At 42.0% G+C, this 15,696-nt stretch overlaps 1 protein-coding gene across 3 annotated transcripts in view; it reads right to left on the bottom strand.

Annotated features, from left to right (window-relative positions):
* The window catches only part of tnikb (TRAF2 and NCK interacting kinase b), an 84,442-nt gene that overhangs the window by 18,630 nt on the left and 50,116 nt on the right, over window positions 1-15,696 (bottom strand). For all 3 annotated transcript variants that reach the window (XM_075452805.1, XM_075452804.1, XM_075452803.1), the window contains 8 exons: window positions 15,069-15,308; window positions 14,528-14,634; window positions 14,304-14,419; window positions 13,625-13,716; window positions 10,219-10,400; window positions 6,398-6,512; window positions 5,001-5,147; window positions 3,971-4,088 (listed from right to left, as the gene is read on the bottom strand). In XM_075452805.1, coding sequence (XP_075308920.1) covers window positions 3,971-4,088; window positions 5,001-5,147; window positions 6,398-6,512; window positions 10,219-10,400; window positions 13,625-13,716; window positions 14,304-14,419; window positions 14,528-14,634; window positions 15,069-15,308 — 1,117 coding nt within the window. The remainder of the gene's footprint in view (window positions 1-3,970; window positions 4,089-5,000; window positions 5,148-6,397; window positions 6,513-10,218; window positions 10,401-13,624; window positions 13,717-14,303; window positions 14,420-14,527; window positions 14,635-15,068; window positions 15,309-15,696) is intronic.

Here is a 15,696-nt window from a genome sequence, read left to right on the forward strand (position 1 = left end):
CTATGTCGGTGAGTCTCACCCTCAGTTTAGGACACCCAGAGGAGGTCACAAGAAAATTTCTTGGGGTTGCCAGATGATTGAGGGAGATGAAATGAAATAATTAGAGCTGGGCAACGATTCAAATTAATCACATGATTTCCCTGATTAATCACGATTAATCGCATTTGTACGCAAAATCCAAAGATGAATTCAAAAATAGCTTTTAGCATTTAGTTTTATTTTAAATGTGCTGCCATATGAATGAAAGTGCCATAACATTTGTTGTGCAAACACACTTTTAACATCAGCATTTTTATGTAGTTTTTATGTAGAAGCCTCGCTCCACTGTCTGTTTCCTTGAATGACTTGCTGGTATCAATTGTGTGTTTTGCCTTTACGTGATATTTTAGACTGGAACTACTACGGTGAGAAGACAATTCAGCTTGGCAGTGTTTACAGATGACTTTGGTTCTGTCGACTCCGCCGTCTCGAAGAACTTTAAAATGAAAATGGCCGAGTAAAAGTTCCGTACCCTTCTCCATGTTTGGTGGATCAGCCAATTACTTTCTTTTCCGGTTCTGCAGCAGACAGCAACAGACTTTTACAAAATAAAAGCCTGTGAGCAACAGACTTTTACAATAATAAAATAAATTTTAAAAAAGGCGCAAATGTGTGATAAAATATTTGTCGGCGTTAAATAATTAATGAGTTAATGCCATAATAACGAGTTAACTCCCCCAGCCCTACAAATAATATATTAAAAATAAAATGTCATATTTTAGATTGGGAAATGGTTTACACTGCATGAAAAGAGGGATTTGCGGATGTATGTGGCCCCTTACATGTCCGCATACGTTGAGCCCCTGCATTTGCGGTGGTAAAAGTGAAAACTTGGCCCAAATTGTCGCAAATTGACCTGGCAACTGCTCCCCCATGCCCCCCTCCCCTCCCCTACTTAGGAGAGCCTTTAATATGTAAATGCCAGTGATCAGGTCAGGAGCTGCCACAGTCATTTTCAAGTGGGGTGGGGTGAGGTGAGGTGGGGGGTGGGGGGTGGGCAGGCCTGTTTCTACACGTTCCTGACCATCACCTCCAACTCCAGCCAAGTTTGTTGCTGTGTTGTCTTGAAAAAGAAGAGGTGCACGCTGTCTGCTGGTGACAGGTGATGCATATCTGTTTTTTTTCTCCCAAACACCTCTTTTGTAACCGCTTTTTGTGGGCAAAATTCAAGGATTCAAGGATTCAAGGATTCAAAGGTTTATTGTCATGTGTGCAGTTAGAAACGTGTTTCCCTGAACAATGAAATTATTTTCTTTGTTGCCCGCACTGGATGTCCAAATGTATAATAATAAAGATAAGATAAAGATAAAATAAGCATGCAACAGCAATATTCTAAAAGGTTTCTTAAATAAAATAGAAATATAGAAATAAAAATATAGAAATCTGGCCTGTATACATAATGTGCAGTAGTGCGCTCAGTGTTTTATTGTGTATGGCTTAATTCTCAGTCACAATGGTCACAATATCGCCGAGGTCTTTTCTTTGTCCTTGCAGAGTCCATTTTTGTGTAAAAACAGTGCAAATTGCCAGCTGTGGTCAGACAACATTAAATAGCAAAAGGACGGGAGGTTGTCTCGCGAGTATTCCGTGTAATGACGTATACGCATATGATTGGTGGAGCTTAACGGCTCGCATAAGCTCTCGTTCAATCACGTATGAGAAACATTGTGTCGTGCAGTGTAAACAAAAAGTTTAAGGAGCAGATCTGGCGGCAGAAAGGCAGACAGAAATCGCTGAAAACTGCCCTGGTATGCGGAATACAATGGGCTGGAAGACTACTAGCTTTCAACTCCCCAGCAACTCTCTGCGGGTCTACAGGTTTGTGTGTTTTTTTCTACTTGCACATGACCATTTGATAGTTTAATTTTAGTCTTGTTGACACTGTACAGCACTTGGGACAGTTCTCGCTGATTTTAAATGTGCTGTATATTAAACTTACTTACTCACTTGCTTACAGGCAGATCAAATGAAAGTCCTGTTGAATGCTATGACCGGGATGTCTCGTATGGTGGCCAGCACTGTGGATACGGTCGTGGAGAGGGTGCTGGAGGGAATGGACCAGAGATTCGCTAGGTTGGAGGCAAGATGGCCGTCGAGAACGGACTGGAGTTACATTCCAGAGAAGTTGAAGAGCGCACCCCCAAGAGAAGGCGGATACAGAATCCGAAAACCGCGGTAAGAGTAGGTTATTGACTGTGGCTTTAGGCTAAACTCAACTTAATTGTGTCCATCACGTGAAAACCAGTGTGAGTTGCTTTATTTAAAAAAAATGAATTTCGTGTTTTCAATTTATAGGAAGCAGTTCGCCGCCTGCATAACTCACCGTGGCATTATAATCCAGGTCAAGGGTAAGAATAAGTGAATGTTCTCCCAATATCTAGTTGAGTTGGACCCGATGTTACGTTAATGCAGTTTTTTTTATTAACCATAGGCCTATTGTTTTTACAGGCTACGGTCACCTCACAATATGGATGTAACGAGTCGCTTGAAGGAGGCGGTGTCAAACAGTCCGAACTTCAGAGAGGTAGACGGGGACACTATCGAGGGTGAGCGGCGCTGACTTTTACCACGGCTGGTACTGATACTTTTAAGCACTGGTCATTTTATTCATTCCTCTTGTTTGTTGTTTTTAGCTGCATGACGGACCTGTGTGCTGTGCTACAGGCGCGTCTTGAAGCCAACCCGAAATACTCACAGTCTCACCACAGAAGAGTGAAAGAGAGTAAGAACATATACGCTGTCAATATGACTTTTGTTACTTTATAGACAAGTTGTCAATATGCTGTGCATGGATTATTTATTGGTTATTCCAACAGCTCCCAGAAGCCAGCTTCTGATCCAGGATGAGGACGTCTGACAACTCCCGCAGGCAGACCCTGCAGGGACCGGAGTAATGCGAAGAATGCGGATTCCAAACGGCGGCGTTTAGACTTATTGTGTATATCGTAGGCTACAGCAGTGTGTGTATATAGTTTTCAATTCTTTATTATCAACATGGTTCTTATTACAATGTAAGCTATGTACATTGTGTGGTGTGGCAATAAAAGCGCTTTAAAAAAAAAAAAAAGTTTCCTTTTTCATTCTCAATAGATTCACGTCATTCATGCCTGCATTAGCCTAGTCATAGTGCAGCTTATAAGAATGACGTGAATATATGAAGTACACAAACATCCCAGGAATATTAGTAATCATAATCACAATTATTAATCATAATTGCTGAATGATATGCCCATATAAAGTATGCATATATTAACCTTATTGGCCAATGGGCGGACAGCTTTGCAGGAGCTTTTTCATGTAATCACGTGCCTTTTTTGTCCAATACCAGCGAGGCCAGTGAGAGGTCCAGGCACTCTCACAGCGGGGTGCTAATCGCTGGGCCATTAGCACCCCGCTGTGAGAGCCCGCCGCGAGTTGGGTTCGTTTCCGACGATTTTGTCGCTCAACAAACTTAAAGTTTGTCTGCCTGCAAGCGCCCAGGTGCGTCCGAAAATTAGGCAAATTCGCGGAAGTTCACTGCCGTCCACAGTGACACAAATCCCTCTTTTCGTGCAGTGTTATACATTATGTTGCCTGTACAAGTGATATGTTGAGTCTTTGTGAAAGTTAAAGTTTGATATCAATCTCTAACTGGATTTAAAAAACTGAAAAATGGCAATTTGTGCGATGTATCCCAACTGTCAGGAACCTCAACCTGATTAATCTGAGGTTGACACTTGAATCATTAACATTATCACCAGAAATATATGACTACAGTCTTAAGGTGGTGTTGGTCTATGCTGCCAAAGAGGGTTAATGGAGTAACCTGATGCTAACGGGTCCTGATTGAGGATTCAAATGTGATGAGTTTGTTGTGAGATTAAATCTTCCCTTCAAAGGGATCTAGGGCACCTGGCTGATCTGTGAGTCCTCATTCGAACAGGAAATGTACCTGCTGCAGAGCTTGTATCATCATCATCATCATCATCTGTCGGGGAGGTCCCGTATACCCGCGGATCAACAAAAGGCGTAAAGGAAGACTTGGAGCCTCCACTGCCTCCCATCCCATACTGCAGATCATAGAAACACAATGAAGACTTAGTCACAGGTTTGTGTGATGGTTTGTTAGTTTGGAGAAAACTGGATGAAACAAGTATCAAAATGAAGGAAACACATGAGTTCACTGAAGATATTTTTGGTGTCCCAGTAAGAAAAACTGGTCCTCATTAGTGTTTCCATTATTTTGCCAGCAACACGTTTCATGCACTCAGTAACAGGGTGCTTCCTGGATCAGAAGCTGGAAGACAGAAAGAGGAAAGCAGCAAAACAGGGATTAAACAGCGGAGTGGAGGGAAGAAATCCAATTTTTTCCATCTGTGAGGCAGGAAATGAAAGATGCCAACAGGTTAAGCTCAACATAAGGCCTAGAATAGTGGAAATTTTAAGACTAAGCATGTTGTGTGTGTGTGGCATAATTATTGTTCATTAACACATATTTAACAGCTCAACTTCCTATAACAGAGCAAGCTTTTTGTTTTATTTTCTGACATCTGGTTTGTGGAAAGATGAAGGGCTGTCACTAGAGGTACACCTCAAAAAAATGGAAATGTAAATTCAAATGTCTCAACCATGTTTCTGTAAAGTTTACAAAAGAAGTTACGAAGCATCGAGGGGTTAAACCTTTTACAGGGACTTTTGAAATGCAGATCGGAGGCTCCACCTGTGTTTGATCAAATCAATGCTACACTATAAAAACAGTGATGATTCACTGATATTACACTGAGCAGCTTTGACTATTTTATTCCATAACCTGCAATAACAGCACCCACTTAGGTCTTAAAAGGCATTAAAGGTTGAGTGTACAGTAATTTCCCAGCCTGAAAAATGAACCAAACTGTTTGTTGAAGGGTTTGTGGGCAGGTGAGCAGGTTGAGGGAGGGGGAGGTTCTCAGGGGCTGGGATTTGGATGCTGCTCCACCTACTTGGGCCCCAGAGGTTTCGCCTGGGGAGGCCAGAGGGGAGGTGCTCTGCAGCACCAAATCTGGAAGACTGGTGTCGCCCAGGAACATATTAGCGTTGCCGGGGAAACCGATGCTAGCGGCAGAGCTCCGCCTCCATTCCCTATGTCTCTGAAAAAAAAAAAAAAAGAGGCACGGACTACTGTGCAGAGAGGTTGTGATTGACAGTTCAGTTGATAAAGGGAAGTAGAACCCCGCTGAGTGAGGATGTGTTTGTTTCTGACAAGACAAAATATGAAAAAATTTTATATTTTTGTTTGTTTTTGTGGAAAAGCCCCTGAAAACATTACATTCAATTACTACAAGATGAGGCATACACCCTCTTTCAGCTCTTTTAAGGTCCCACCACAGCATTTCAATCAGGCTGAGGTCTGGACTTTGACTGGACCATTGCAACACCATGATTCTTTTCTTTTTCAGACATTCTGTTGTAGATTTGCTGCTGTGTTTGGGATCATTGTCCTGTTCATGACTCAGTTTCAGCCCAGCTTTAGCTGTCGGACAGATGGCCTCACATCTGACTCTAGAATACTTTGGTATCCAGAGGAGTTCATGGTGGACTCAATGGCTGCAAGGTGCCCAGGTCCTGTGGCTATAGAACAAGCCCAAATCATCAGCCCTCCACCACCGTGCTTGACAGCTGGTATGAGGTGTTTGTGCTGATATGCTGTGTTTGGTTTTCTCCAAACGTGCTGCTGTGCATAATGAACAAACATCTCCACTTTGGTTTTGGTCTGTCCAAAGGACATTGTTCCAGAAGTCTTATGGTTTGTTCTAATGTAAGTTTACAAACCTCGGCTATGCTGCCATGTTCTTTTTAGAGAGGAGAGGCTTTTTCCTGCAACCCTTCCAAACAAGCCATACTTGTTCAGTCTTTTTCTAACTGTACTGTCATGAACTTTAACATTTAACATGATAACCCTGGCCTGTAGAGTCTGAGATGTTTCTCTTGAATTTTTGACCATGGGGTGAATATGCTGGGACGTCCACTCCTGGGAAGATTGACAGTTGTCTTAAATGTTTTCCACTTGTGAATAATCTTTCTCTCTGTAGAATGATGGACTCCAAATAGTTTGGAAATGGCCTCATAACCCTTCCCAGATTGATGGGCATCAGCAGTTGCTTCTCTAAGATAACATGCAGCTAAGTGTTTTTCAGGGGTTTACGTGGTCAAACCATAAACGTTTACACAAGAGTAAGAATCCCACCAACCCTCCTCGTACCACCTGTGTGTATATTCACATGCTAACAGACCAGACCACATGCTGTAAACCCCCAGCCATGCAAGGATGATGTCTATGGGGTCAGAGGAGTTCATTTTACCAAAGGTCAGAGGTCAACACTGGATCTGTGTGTCTCACCTCACGCATCATCAGGGTGCTGTTCTGGGAGCTGTTTCCATACGAGTCGCCGTGGTCGTCATTGTGGCTTCCAATCATGCTGAATGGCTCATTGGAACTTTGACTTGAAGGAAGCCTGAAAGAGAGAAGTAAAATTATTAAATAACTCTTAAACTGTAAATCAAAACTTCTTTACTTGTAAGGTTTTTCCTGCCAGGTGTTCGAATAAAACTGTCATTGGGTAAGAAGAGAAATTAGTCAATGTTGTGTTTTAATGTGTTATCCAATCCACAAAGACAATTTCACTTATATTAATTTAGACATACAATACATAGAATTTTACATGGTGTACTTCAAGTTCATTTATTTGATCAAACTTGTTTTTCGAAAAGCCTGTAGAATATAACTTGAAACCCTCCTCCTGGTGTACAGTTTGTTCCTGTAAAACTGTCCACTTGTGATCAGTTCAACCAGGATGCACATTAGTATCAGGAGGAAAACATGTAAAAGTCTTTAATGTTGCGTCTCCAGGGTACATTTCTAATTCCACCAGACCTCTCAGGTCAAGTAATCAGCCATTTCCCAGAGTTAAAGATATCAGAAGAGCAATCTATAGCCCCTTTCACACTGCCGAATAACCAGCGTTTAATTCGCGAATTTAGCGTGTCCGCTGTTGTGTTCACACTGCCGACCCGGGCTGCCGCGTCAACTCGACTCGCCTTTCGACCCGCGTCGGACCCTAGTCTTTTTGCCGAGCTGAGTTTGATGTGAACACAATCGACGCGGGTCAGACGTGGGCGTGATGTGAGGAGTTTAAAAGACAGAATGGACAGCTGATTCAGAACAACAGCGACAGGTGAGGACAAGTTTTACTCTGTTTTAGCCTACATCAAGTTGGAGACATTTTTTAAAATGGCCAACTGGTGAGACAAGGAGGTCCGCGAGCTCCTCAGCCCCCGAGCAGAGGACGTTATTTTCCGCCACATTTCGGGGACGGTGAAAGATGGACCTCTGCTGGAAGGGCTGGCGAGAAAGATGGGAGAGCGCGGTTTCCCACGCAGCAAGACGCACCGTAAAGTAACATCTCCATGAACTGCATTGCAAAAATGAGTTCTCAAGGTGTCCCGCCATCGTTTGTTTGAAAAATTTGATGCAGACAGGTGTATTTCACCCTACCTCCGACGCATGGCTTGTGCCTACGTCATTGTACACGCCCAGCATTTTCTGTGTTTCGTGTGACGCTCTGCCACTAGGCAACTCCCCCTGAACTCGGCTTCAGGCGACACGGGTCACCCTGACAGGCCAAGCGTTCACATTGCTCGACGCGGGTCGAAGGTGCAATTTGGACCCGCTAAGATAGCGGGTCGCAGTGTGAAAGGGGCTTATGTTAGCCCACTTTGGGCTCCTTAACACCACCAATAGTGGTTTGACCACAGCCTGTCTGAGTGTTATTGCTGACCATGTGCATTCCTTACCAACTTCTACTGAATACTTCTTGCAAAATTATGCACAAAGGTCATCTCTTGGCTATGAACAACAACCTCAGTGGTCAGTGGAGAAAATGGAGCTAATAAATCGACAGAAATAAAGTGACGAATAATGTCAGCTGGAAATGGCATCAGAAAGGAAGGTTTCCAGCATTTCAACAAGAGCTGAAGCTGTTTGAAAGCAGAGAAAGACCCAACCCACTTAAAGTTCGATGTTCCCGATAAAGTGCCCAATTAGATGCTTGTTTTGCTTTTCTTTATCAGGTTACAGTTGTAAATTCCAGACAAGATGGGAAATTTTCATGTTTACAAAGAAACGATTTTCAGTGTGGAGCAGAAAGACAGAAAATATTGTTAAATCTACATTAAAATCGTTCTGGAAGATTTTCCAAACAGCAGATTACCTGGTGACAGGCGAGTGTGTCAGGACAGGGTATAAAAGGAGCAGCCGCGGCCGCTGTATTTGGGCAGGATGGGCAGAGCCCCGCCTGCCACACCCCCAACCTTTCCGAAATTATAGATAAAATATTTATTTCAACTTCAATCACAGTGGGAATCGTATTACACCATATTGTGGCTTGTGACGGACTTTGCGAGTGGAATCTGTTTTTATTTTCGCTGAAATATAGCATACCTCGTTTGTGTTATCTCCTACTTAAAACAAAACTCTGAATGTATATAAATGTGTTATTTTGAAATGCTTTTCACAATAAAAAACTGACTGAACTAACTGAAATAGAAATATAGCCTACCTCCAGTGTGGCTGCTTAACTTTAGATCTATGGCCACTGGCCAGGGCTGATGCCTGGCTGCCCTCAGCTAAGCCCGGCCCCGCCGCCCCTTCTTAGAACTCTCGAGCACATTCTACCAATCAGAATCACTGTAGGCCCCTACTTAGCATAATATCATGTAACATTTAGCGCGCCTGTATAGATGCTATTGGGGCAGGTGTACGATCTGCCCTGATATGATGTATGACTTACCCTGGACATGGAAAGGACTCAAAGGGTTTAAGAAATATATTACTCCGCCCATCTAGCCAGTGGGAACTTCAGTGCCGCCAAATTCCCCTACAAACTTGTTGGATAAAACGGATAACTATGTCGGATTTGATGAAAGATATTGGCTGTTTAATCCGGATTCACGTTTGTGGTAGGTAAAGATTTTACTTTATAGTTGCTATCTTACAAAGTTTAAGTGATTGTGAACGAAGTCTTTGCAAAATGGGAAACTGGGAGTGATTTAATGAAATAGCTTAGCTTGATGAGCAAAGCAATGTTGAGACAGTAAACAATGTTTTGACAGCTTCGTACATGTACAGCAGGTTCCTTGTCTGCTAGCTTAGGTTTCCCCAAGACTAGCTAAAAACGTTGTAAGGATCTCCTCCGAGAGTCTTTGCTACACACTGTCCCGCCTACTGCTATATTACTCTGCACAACCTCAGGAGCGAGTCAGTCTGAGGCTACAGTGAGTGAAAGCAGTAATCCGCCGGTGAAGTTTTAACCATGGCTGCTAGCATCGAACCTGTACTCAATAGCGTTGAGTTTCTCTTGGAGAACTCATTTGAAAGACTAGATTTGGGAACAAAATTGGCTATTAAAAACCTTGCCCCCCATAAACCTGATATTACTATAGTTCAGCAAACAATGGATAAGGGTAGGTCTTTCAATCGGACGTTTTCCCGTGCGTGGTATGACAAAAAGCCCTGGCTCTCTGGTTGTTCCAATAGGAATAAAATGTTCTGTTTCCCATGGTTGCGCATTAAAGTTTCCCTCTAATTGAAACGTAGGCAGTATTAATTCCTTTGACAAACTTTCTCTTCGCTCATTTTCATGGGGCTTTTGTGTTTGTTGTATGGCAGACTTTTATGCGAGTGCGCACATCCCCCCCGCGTATGGTTGCATAGACTATTGGCCTACTGCGTATGCTCCATAAAAGCTTGCATTTTGATAACGCAGATCATCTCCCCCGCCTATTTTCCAGACCACGAGCCGCTACTGAAAAGGAGCATCCACTAAAGGTTTATTTCTAACAAGGATGGGGCATGGCTCACCACTTTGTGACAAACTCCATCAGAGAATCATCAGTAAGTTCAACAAATATTTCCTTGTGTAGGATTTGTAAAGACCTTTGTTCTTTCAGCATCTACAGAGCAGAATATTCTGCTATACTCTTCTGTAGACTTGTGTCATTTGAATCTCAAAAAGGTGCCTAAAAAAACTTTACAAACATGTGTTATAGCCCTAAAAGCCCAATTTTGACTGACTGAAACGGACTGTTGAAGCCGGTTCCTCCTCCTTTAGGAACTTCTTACTCCCAGTCGAAGTGGAAGCTGCTGTTGAAGGCCTTACTCACATAATGCGCGGTATATCGCTGACAGCCACTGTTCCGTCACTAGCCCCTCCCTCTCCCTCCTCATCCTCACTGCTGTGAGACTCTTCGCTGGATGATGAGTAGTCTGTCACTTTGACAGGCGGGCGGCTGGTTTCTTCCCCCTGTCGCAGCTCCCTCAGCTCTTTAGCCAGAGCCGTCAGATCCTGGAGGACAAGAAATCAAGCTTCACACCAAGCAAAAGGCAATACTCAAAGGTTAAACCAGGGGAATAAACCATAAAACATGATGTGTTCTGTCTGTTTCAACCCACTCAAGGCGTAAAAAGACCTGTCCATCTGTTTACTTAATATATTCAGTCTCAGAACAGTCCACAAAACAACACTTTGGTGTTGTAAGACATTCAATTTAAGATTGAGGTCACAAAGCACACAAAATGTTTAATGCACAGAGTAGAAAAGTAGTTTACTGTTGAAGGTAATTTACATTTGAAATAACATTTCAAATGTTATCCGGTTTTGTGCTTTTTTCTAAAAAGCAGTGATTCCAAATTAAAGTAAGATCAGGCATCTTTTGAACCTCACAATCTCTCCAGCTGCAGCTGCTTCAACAACAAAATAACCGAAGCAAATTTAAAGTACATCAGTGTATATCTGACTGAACAAACAAACAGGTACAAAATTACAACCAGACAGATTTTTGTCAAGACCATGCAGGTTGTTAGTAAGGTCCATTTAGATTTCTGCCAAATGGCTGAATCTTCTTCATGAGGTGGGCGGCGAGCAGGGGGAGAAAACAGGGAGTCAAACAGATGTCGCCATGCCTCAGTGTTAAAGATCAGACCTTAAAATCAGCCTCTGTAACATCTCACTTTTAGCAGCCACAGATAAATAAACAGAAATGCTTCAGTCAGCTCATGTGATGCATCTGTCCTGCCGCCACATTGCAGCAGGTTTCAGAAACTGAACCAGAAGAAAATTTGGATCTTCTAATGAGAGATTTGTTTGAAAAAGCAGCAGAAAAGGACACCATAATCCTCTGGTTGAGTTGAATTTAACTTGAGAGCAGACTATTTGTATTTTAATCTAAAGTAAATGAATGAAAGTGACTGTGGATGGCTTCAACATTTCAATTTCCAACTGCTTTAATAACATTTACTCAAATTCATAAGAGCAGTTTATCAGGATTTCTTGTTATATTGCTGTTACAATGAACTCTACACAAACCTGCCCATACAGTGAATGTGTGCATGAGGAAAATCAAACTACAAATGCAATTAAATCAATGAAAAACAAAATTTCTATGCAAAAAAGGTAAGAGTGATAAGATTAAAATGATGAAAACTAAACAAAAATATTTTAAACTTGAACTACAAATATAATTATATTAGATAAAACTAAAAATAATTGTAGAAAATACTAAAATAACAATGTAGAAATCGATTCTCACTGAATAAAACTATAGAAAATTACATTATCTTTATCAATTAGTCGAATAAAAAGTCTTTGTAAGACTTCAAAAAAATATTAAATGAAAAATAAATATATTTTACTGGAAATGTAATCAAATTAGATGAAAAGTTAAGCAATAAAATATTACAGTATGAAACAGATATTTACTGGAAATTCATGTTGAACTTAATAAATCAATTAGTTTTGTTTAAATCCATATCTAATTTTCAAAACTATAAACAATTTAATAATCAAAGCTGCACTCCAAACATATTTAGAAAATAATTAAACCAAAAATTTTGGAATCAGAACCTAAAGCACAGAACCTTCAAACCACATTTCATGCATCGCTAACACGTGTATCTGCTGGAAATGAGCTTCAAAATGTATTGAGTTGTGTGTTTGTTCTCATAGACGTGCACCACATAGTTTAGGAGGATCCTGTAGCAACATGGCGGCTGCACTGATGCATCACAGCAAAAAACAGAAGCCACTATTAAGATATCCACATGTAAATATCACAGCAGGGAGGTTGTGAACATGAGAGGGTAAATGTAACTAAAAGGAAGTGGACAAAGTGGGGTGAGGCTAATGGGAGGACTGGAGGGTAGTGCAGGTGGGATTGGGGGGTGTGGGTGTTATCTTACCAACTCCTCCTGATGAGAAAGAGAGGAACGGTAAAATGGTAGAAGAAAGAAAGAAAGTGTGACAGTGGAAATGAAACATGAGAGCAGAAGTGTCTAAAGTGGCATCAGGAAGAGTCTGACAGTCACCGTTCAACCATCAACGACAGCTTCCTGCCCCGATAAAAGAGGAAAACACTACAGCTGCATAATTTTACCAGAGACAGACAGAAGAGGGGAGAGGTGGGGTTTCACATGTTCTTTTGTTTAAAGGGGATGTCTTTAAGTTGATAAAGAAATGGCAAAGTTTGACCTTTAAAGTGAAAAATGGAGGGAAAATGCGAACATTCGACCTATTGGACCTATCATTGATTATTGATTAAGTTTTTTAAATTTATAACTGAAAAAACTAAATATAAATAAATAAGTACAGATTAATTAAAAAGACGAATAGAGTTTGAATCGTGAGAAAACATCATGTCAATCATGTTTTTACTTTTTACATATTTCATTCGGAAATAATTTAAATCTTCCTTTTTGAGTTAGTAAAGGCAGTTTTTAACAAAAATGTTAACAAAAAATGTTTTGAGAGCTTTTTTTGGGAGATTGAAGGCAATTTAAAAAAAGGAAAAATTCAATTAAATGGGCCACTTTGCAGATAATGAAGCTCATTTTAATGTAAATAAAATGGGTTTTAAAAAAGTATTTTGACTGGTGTTTAAACTGTAGATGTATATCATGATAGAAAAACAATGTAACAGACTGTTTCAACTTATAAATAATGTTATAGAAATGCATATTTGAGAGACTTGACCTTTTCACAGAGAATGTTTTCGAAGACATCCCACAATGTGATCTGTTTGTCTTTGTGTAGACTAAAAATCACCAAAAACATAACCTTTTTATCCTCTTCACAGCCTGCTTTGGTGGCAGTGGATGCATTTAATCAACATCAGTAACTTATCCAGAAATGTGAAATGTGGCATGTGAAACATTGCAGGTGTGAGGAGGAACCAGTAGTGTGAGTGTATGGACTCATGTGAGCACATGACACAGAAAAAGAAAGAGGGATGGTGTGAGATAGAAAGAGGGGTGAAGGAGAAATGTCACTGACCTCGTCTACAGCTTTCTTATAGCTCTGAAGGACGATGGAAGGAAGGATGGACAACAGGATGAGAGTAGAAACAGTCAAGAGTGAGAACCAACAGTATTGTGGTTAGTTTAGAGACAAGAGTCAGCCTTTAGTGTGTGTTCCCGTTACTTAGTATGTGATCTTCATCAGACAGGAGTTTGTTTGACTGACAAACACAGATGGATGGACTTGTGTGTGTGTGTTTGCACAATCTAAGTACTCACAGCAGGCCTGCTGGGCCGGGTCACCTCTCTGCTGTCGTCTTTGGTGTCGTGGGAAGAAAGTGTCGAGCCCTCGATTTTCGTGGCTGAATTACCTGAACACAGACACACGCAGAGGGCACTAAGGACATTTTCAAAACAACAGGAATCTAAAAAGTTCTTTGTGGAAGTGAGGACAGTTTTGTACATGGGATTTTTAGACACCAGGGCTCGATTTAAAACACAGCTTTGATCCTGATCAGGATCTGGGTCAACATCAAATGTTTTGGAAAGTGAAAATATAATGGGAAGCATGGATATAATCGCTAAGAACAGGAGGCTTAATCGGGGAGAGGAAGGTAACTTGTTTGCTGATGATGTGGTTCTGTTGGCCTCTCAAAGCCATGACCTTCGTCACACTCTGGAGCAGTTCAAGTTCAACACTCAGTTTTCATACCGAAAAGTTTAATACAGATACAGTTTGATTGATTTAAAGATAAAACAGGAGTTTTAAGATGCAATTCTAGTTCTTTGAGCAAATAAATAGCTCTCTGAAGGACTTTAGGGTGTGTTGAGTGGCCAGGCTAAAGTGGATGGTGGCCAGTGCCACCACTTGGCTCCGTCCCTGCGCTGATGGTGAATTAATTAAAACAAAAACTCCAAAGAGCTATTTAGAGCTCGGTTCATATTCAGATATGTTCACCTCGCTCGTTGGAGCCTCCTTGGGAGCTGGGGGTGCTGGAGCTGGAGGAGCTGCCGCTGCTCGTCCTCTTCAGAGGCGTCTCCATGGAAATGTCAGTCCTCCGCAGGTCAGGGTTGCTACGGCGACACAAAGACAGAAGTGTCTCATTCATGAAGGAAACTATAAGAATCCTATCAGCTCGTCATCAGTGGTGTGCTGCACCTGGGCTGTTTGTGTGATCGTACCTGGCCCGGATGAGGTGAGCTCCAGCCCGGGGACCAAGTCCAGGACCGTTTCCAGGAGAGTTCTTCCTGACCAAAGCAGGAGAGATGGAGGTCGTCCTCTGAGGAACCTGAAAAAACACAACATTGTTAGAGGGCTGTGGTCTGTCAGATAGGATTTATTTTGATCAAATCTAAGAGCTGCAAAAGAATACTTCAAATATTTATCAGAAGAGTGAAAGCATCGTTAAAAACTAAATTTGAATGAATATTTACTGCCGGCTACAACTATTGTAAATAGATGGGTCATTTTGAACTAGAGATATGAAATCAAACTTGCTCTGTGCTTTTTCTCAACATTTAAAACTTGTTTTACTCTTTACTCTTTTGAGATCCGCATCAATAATCCCAGGCAAGGGCACATCCGTCATGCTATAAATGATCAGAAACAAGAAAACTCAAAGCAAACAGAAATCAGTCTGAACAAATCAGAAGTTAGAAAAAAGCAAAGTTGGCATGCATGCACACACTCAAGCAAAAACACACAGGTGCTTCATGCAGAGACCTTTGGTGGCATGTCGTCATCCTGTCGCAGCCACGAGCTGCGGTCCAGCTTGTCGAGAGGGGGCGCCAGGCGGGACAGGGGCGGGGGAGGAGGGGTGTCGGAAGTGGGGTCGGAGTTCTGCCGGGGCATGGGAGGCCGGGAGGGGGAGGGCGATGCTGAAGAGGAGGACACGCCGTGAGGGTCGTACAGAGACTGGGAGCCTGAGAGGCCGTGACTCTTCACCTGCATCAGGTGGGCCATCTGAACACGCACACACGCACACACACACGAGCAGGAAACAGGCAAGGCCGAGGAGGAAGAGCAGGATCAGGATTTGCATGTGATCAGGAGGCAAGTCAAGAGGGGCAGATGCAGGAAGAGTGATGAGAAGGAAGGAATGAGGTGAGAAAGAGGGTAAGAAGAGCACACCTTAGGGTGCGTTTACACCAGTCAAGTTAGAAAAACCTGTGACAATTTCCTCAAAACAGTCTCAGAATTACTCAACAAAAGTTGCCACTGCTCATAAAGCTGAGCTAAGCAAAGTTAAGCTTACATACAATAGTTTCTCCGTGTTTATAAACACCAGAAAATAAGTTGAACCCACAGGTTCTGCAGCTCCTCTCAGAGCCCCGTAAGAGGAGTGGCCAAA

Source organism: Odontesthes bonariensis, chromosome 20, assembly GCF_027942865.1.
Source record: "Odontesthes bonariensis isolate fOdoBon6 chromosome 20, fOdoBon6.hap1, whole genome shotgun sequence".
In the NCBI taxonomy this organism is placed as follows: Eukaryota; Metazoa; Chordata; class Actinopteri; order Atheriniformes; family Atherinopsidae; genus Odontesthes; species Odontesthes bonariensis.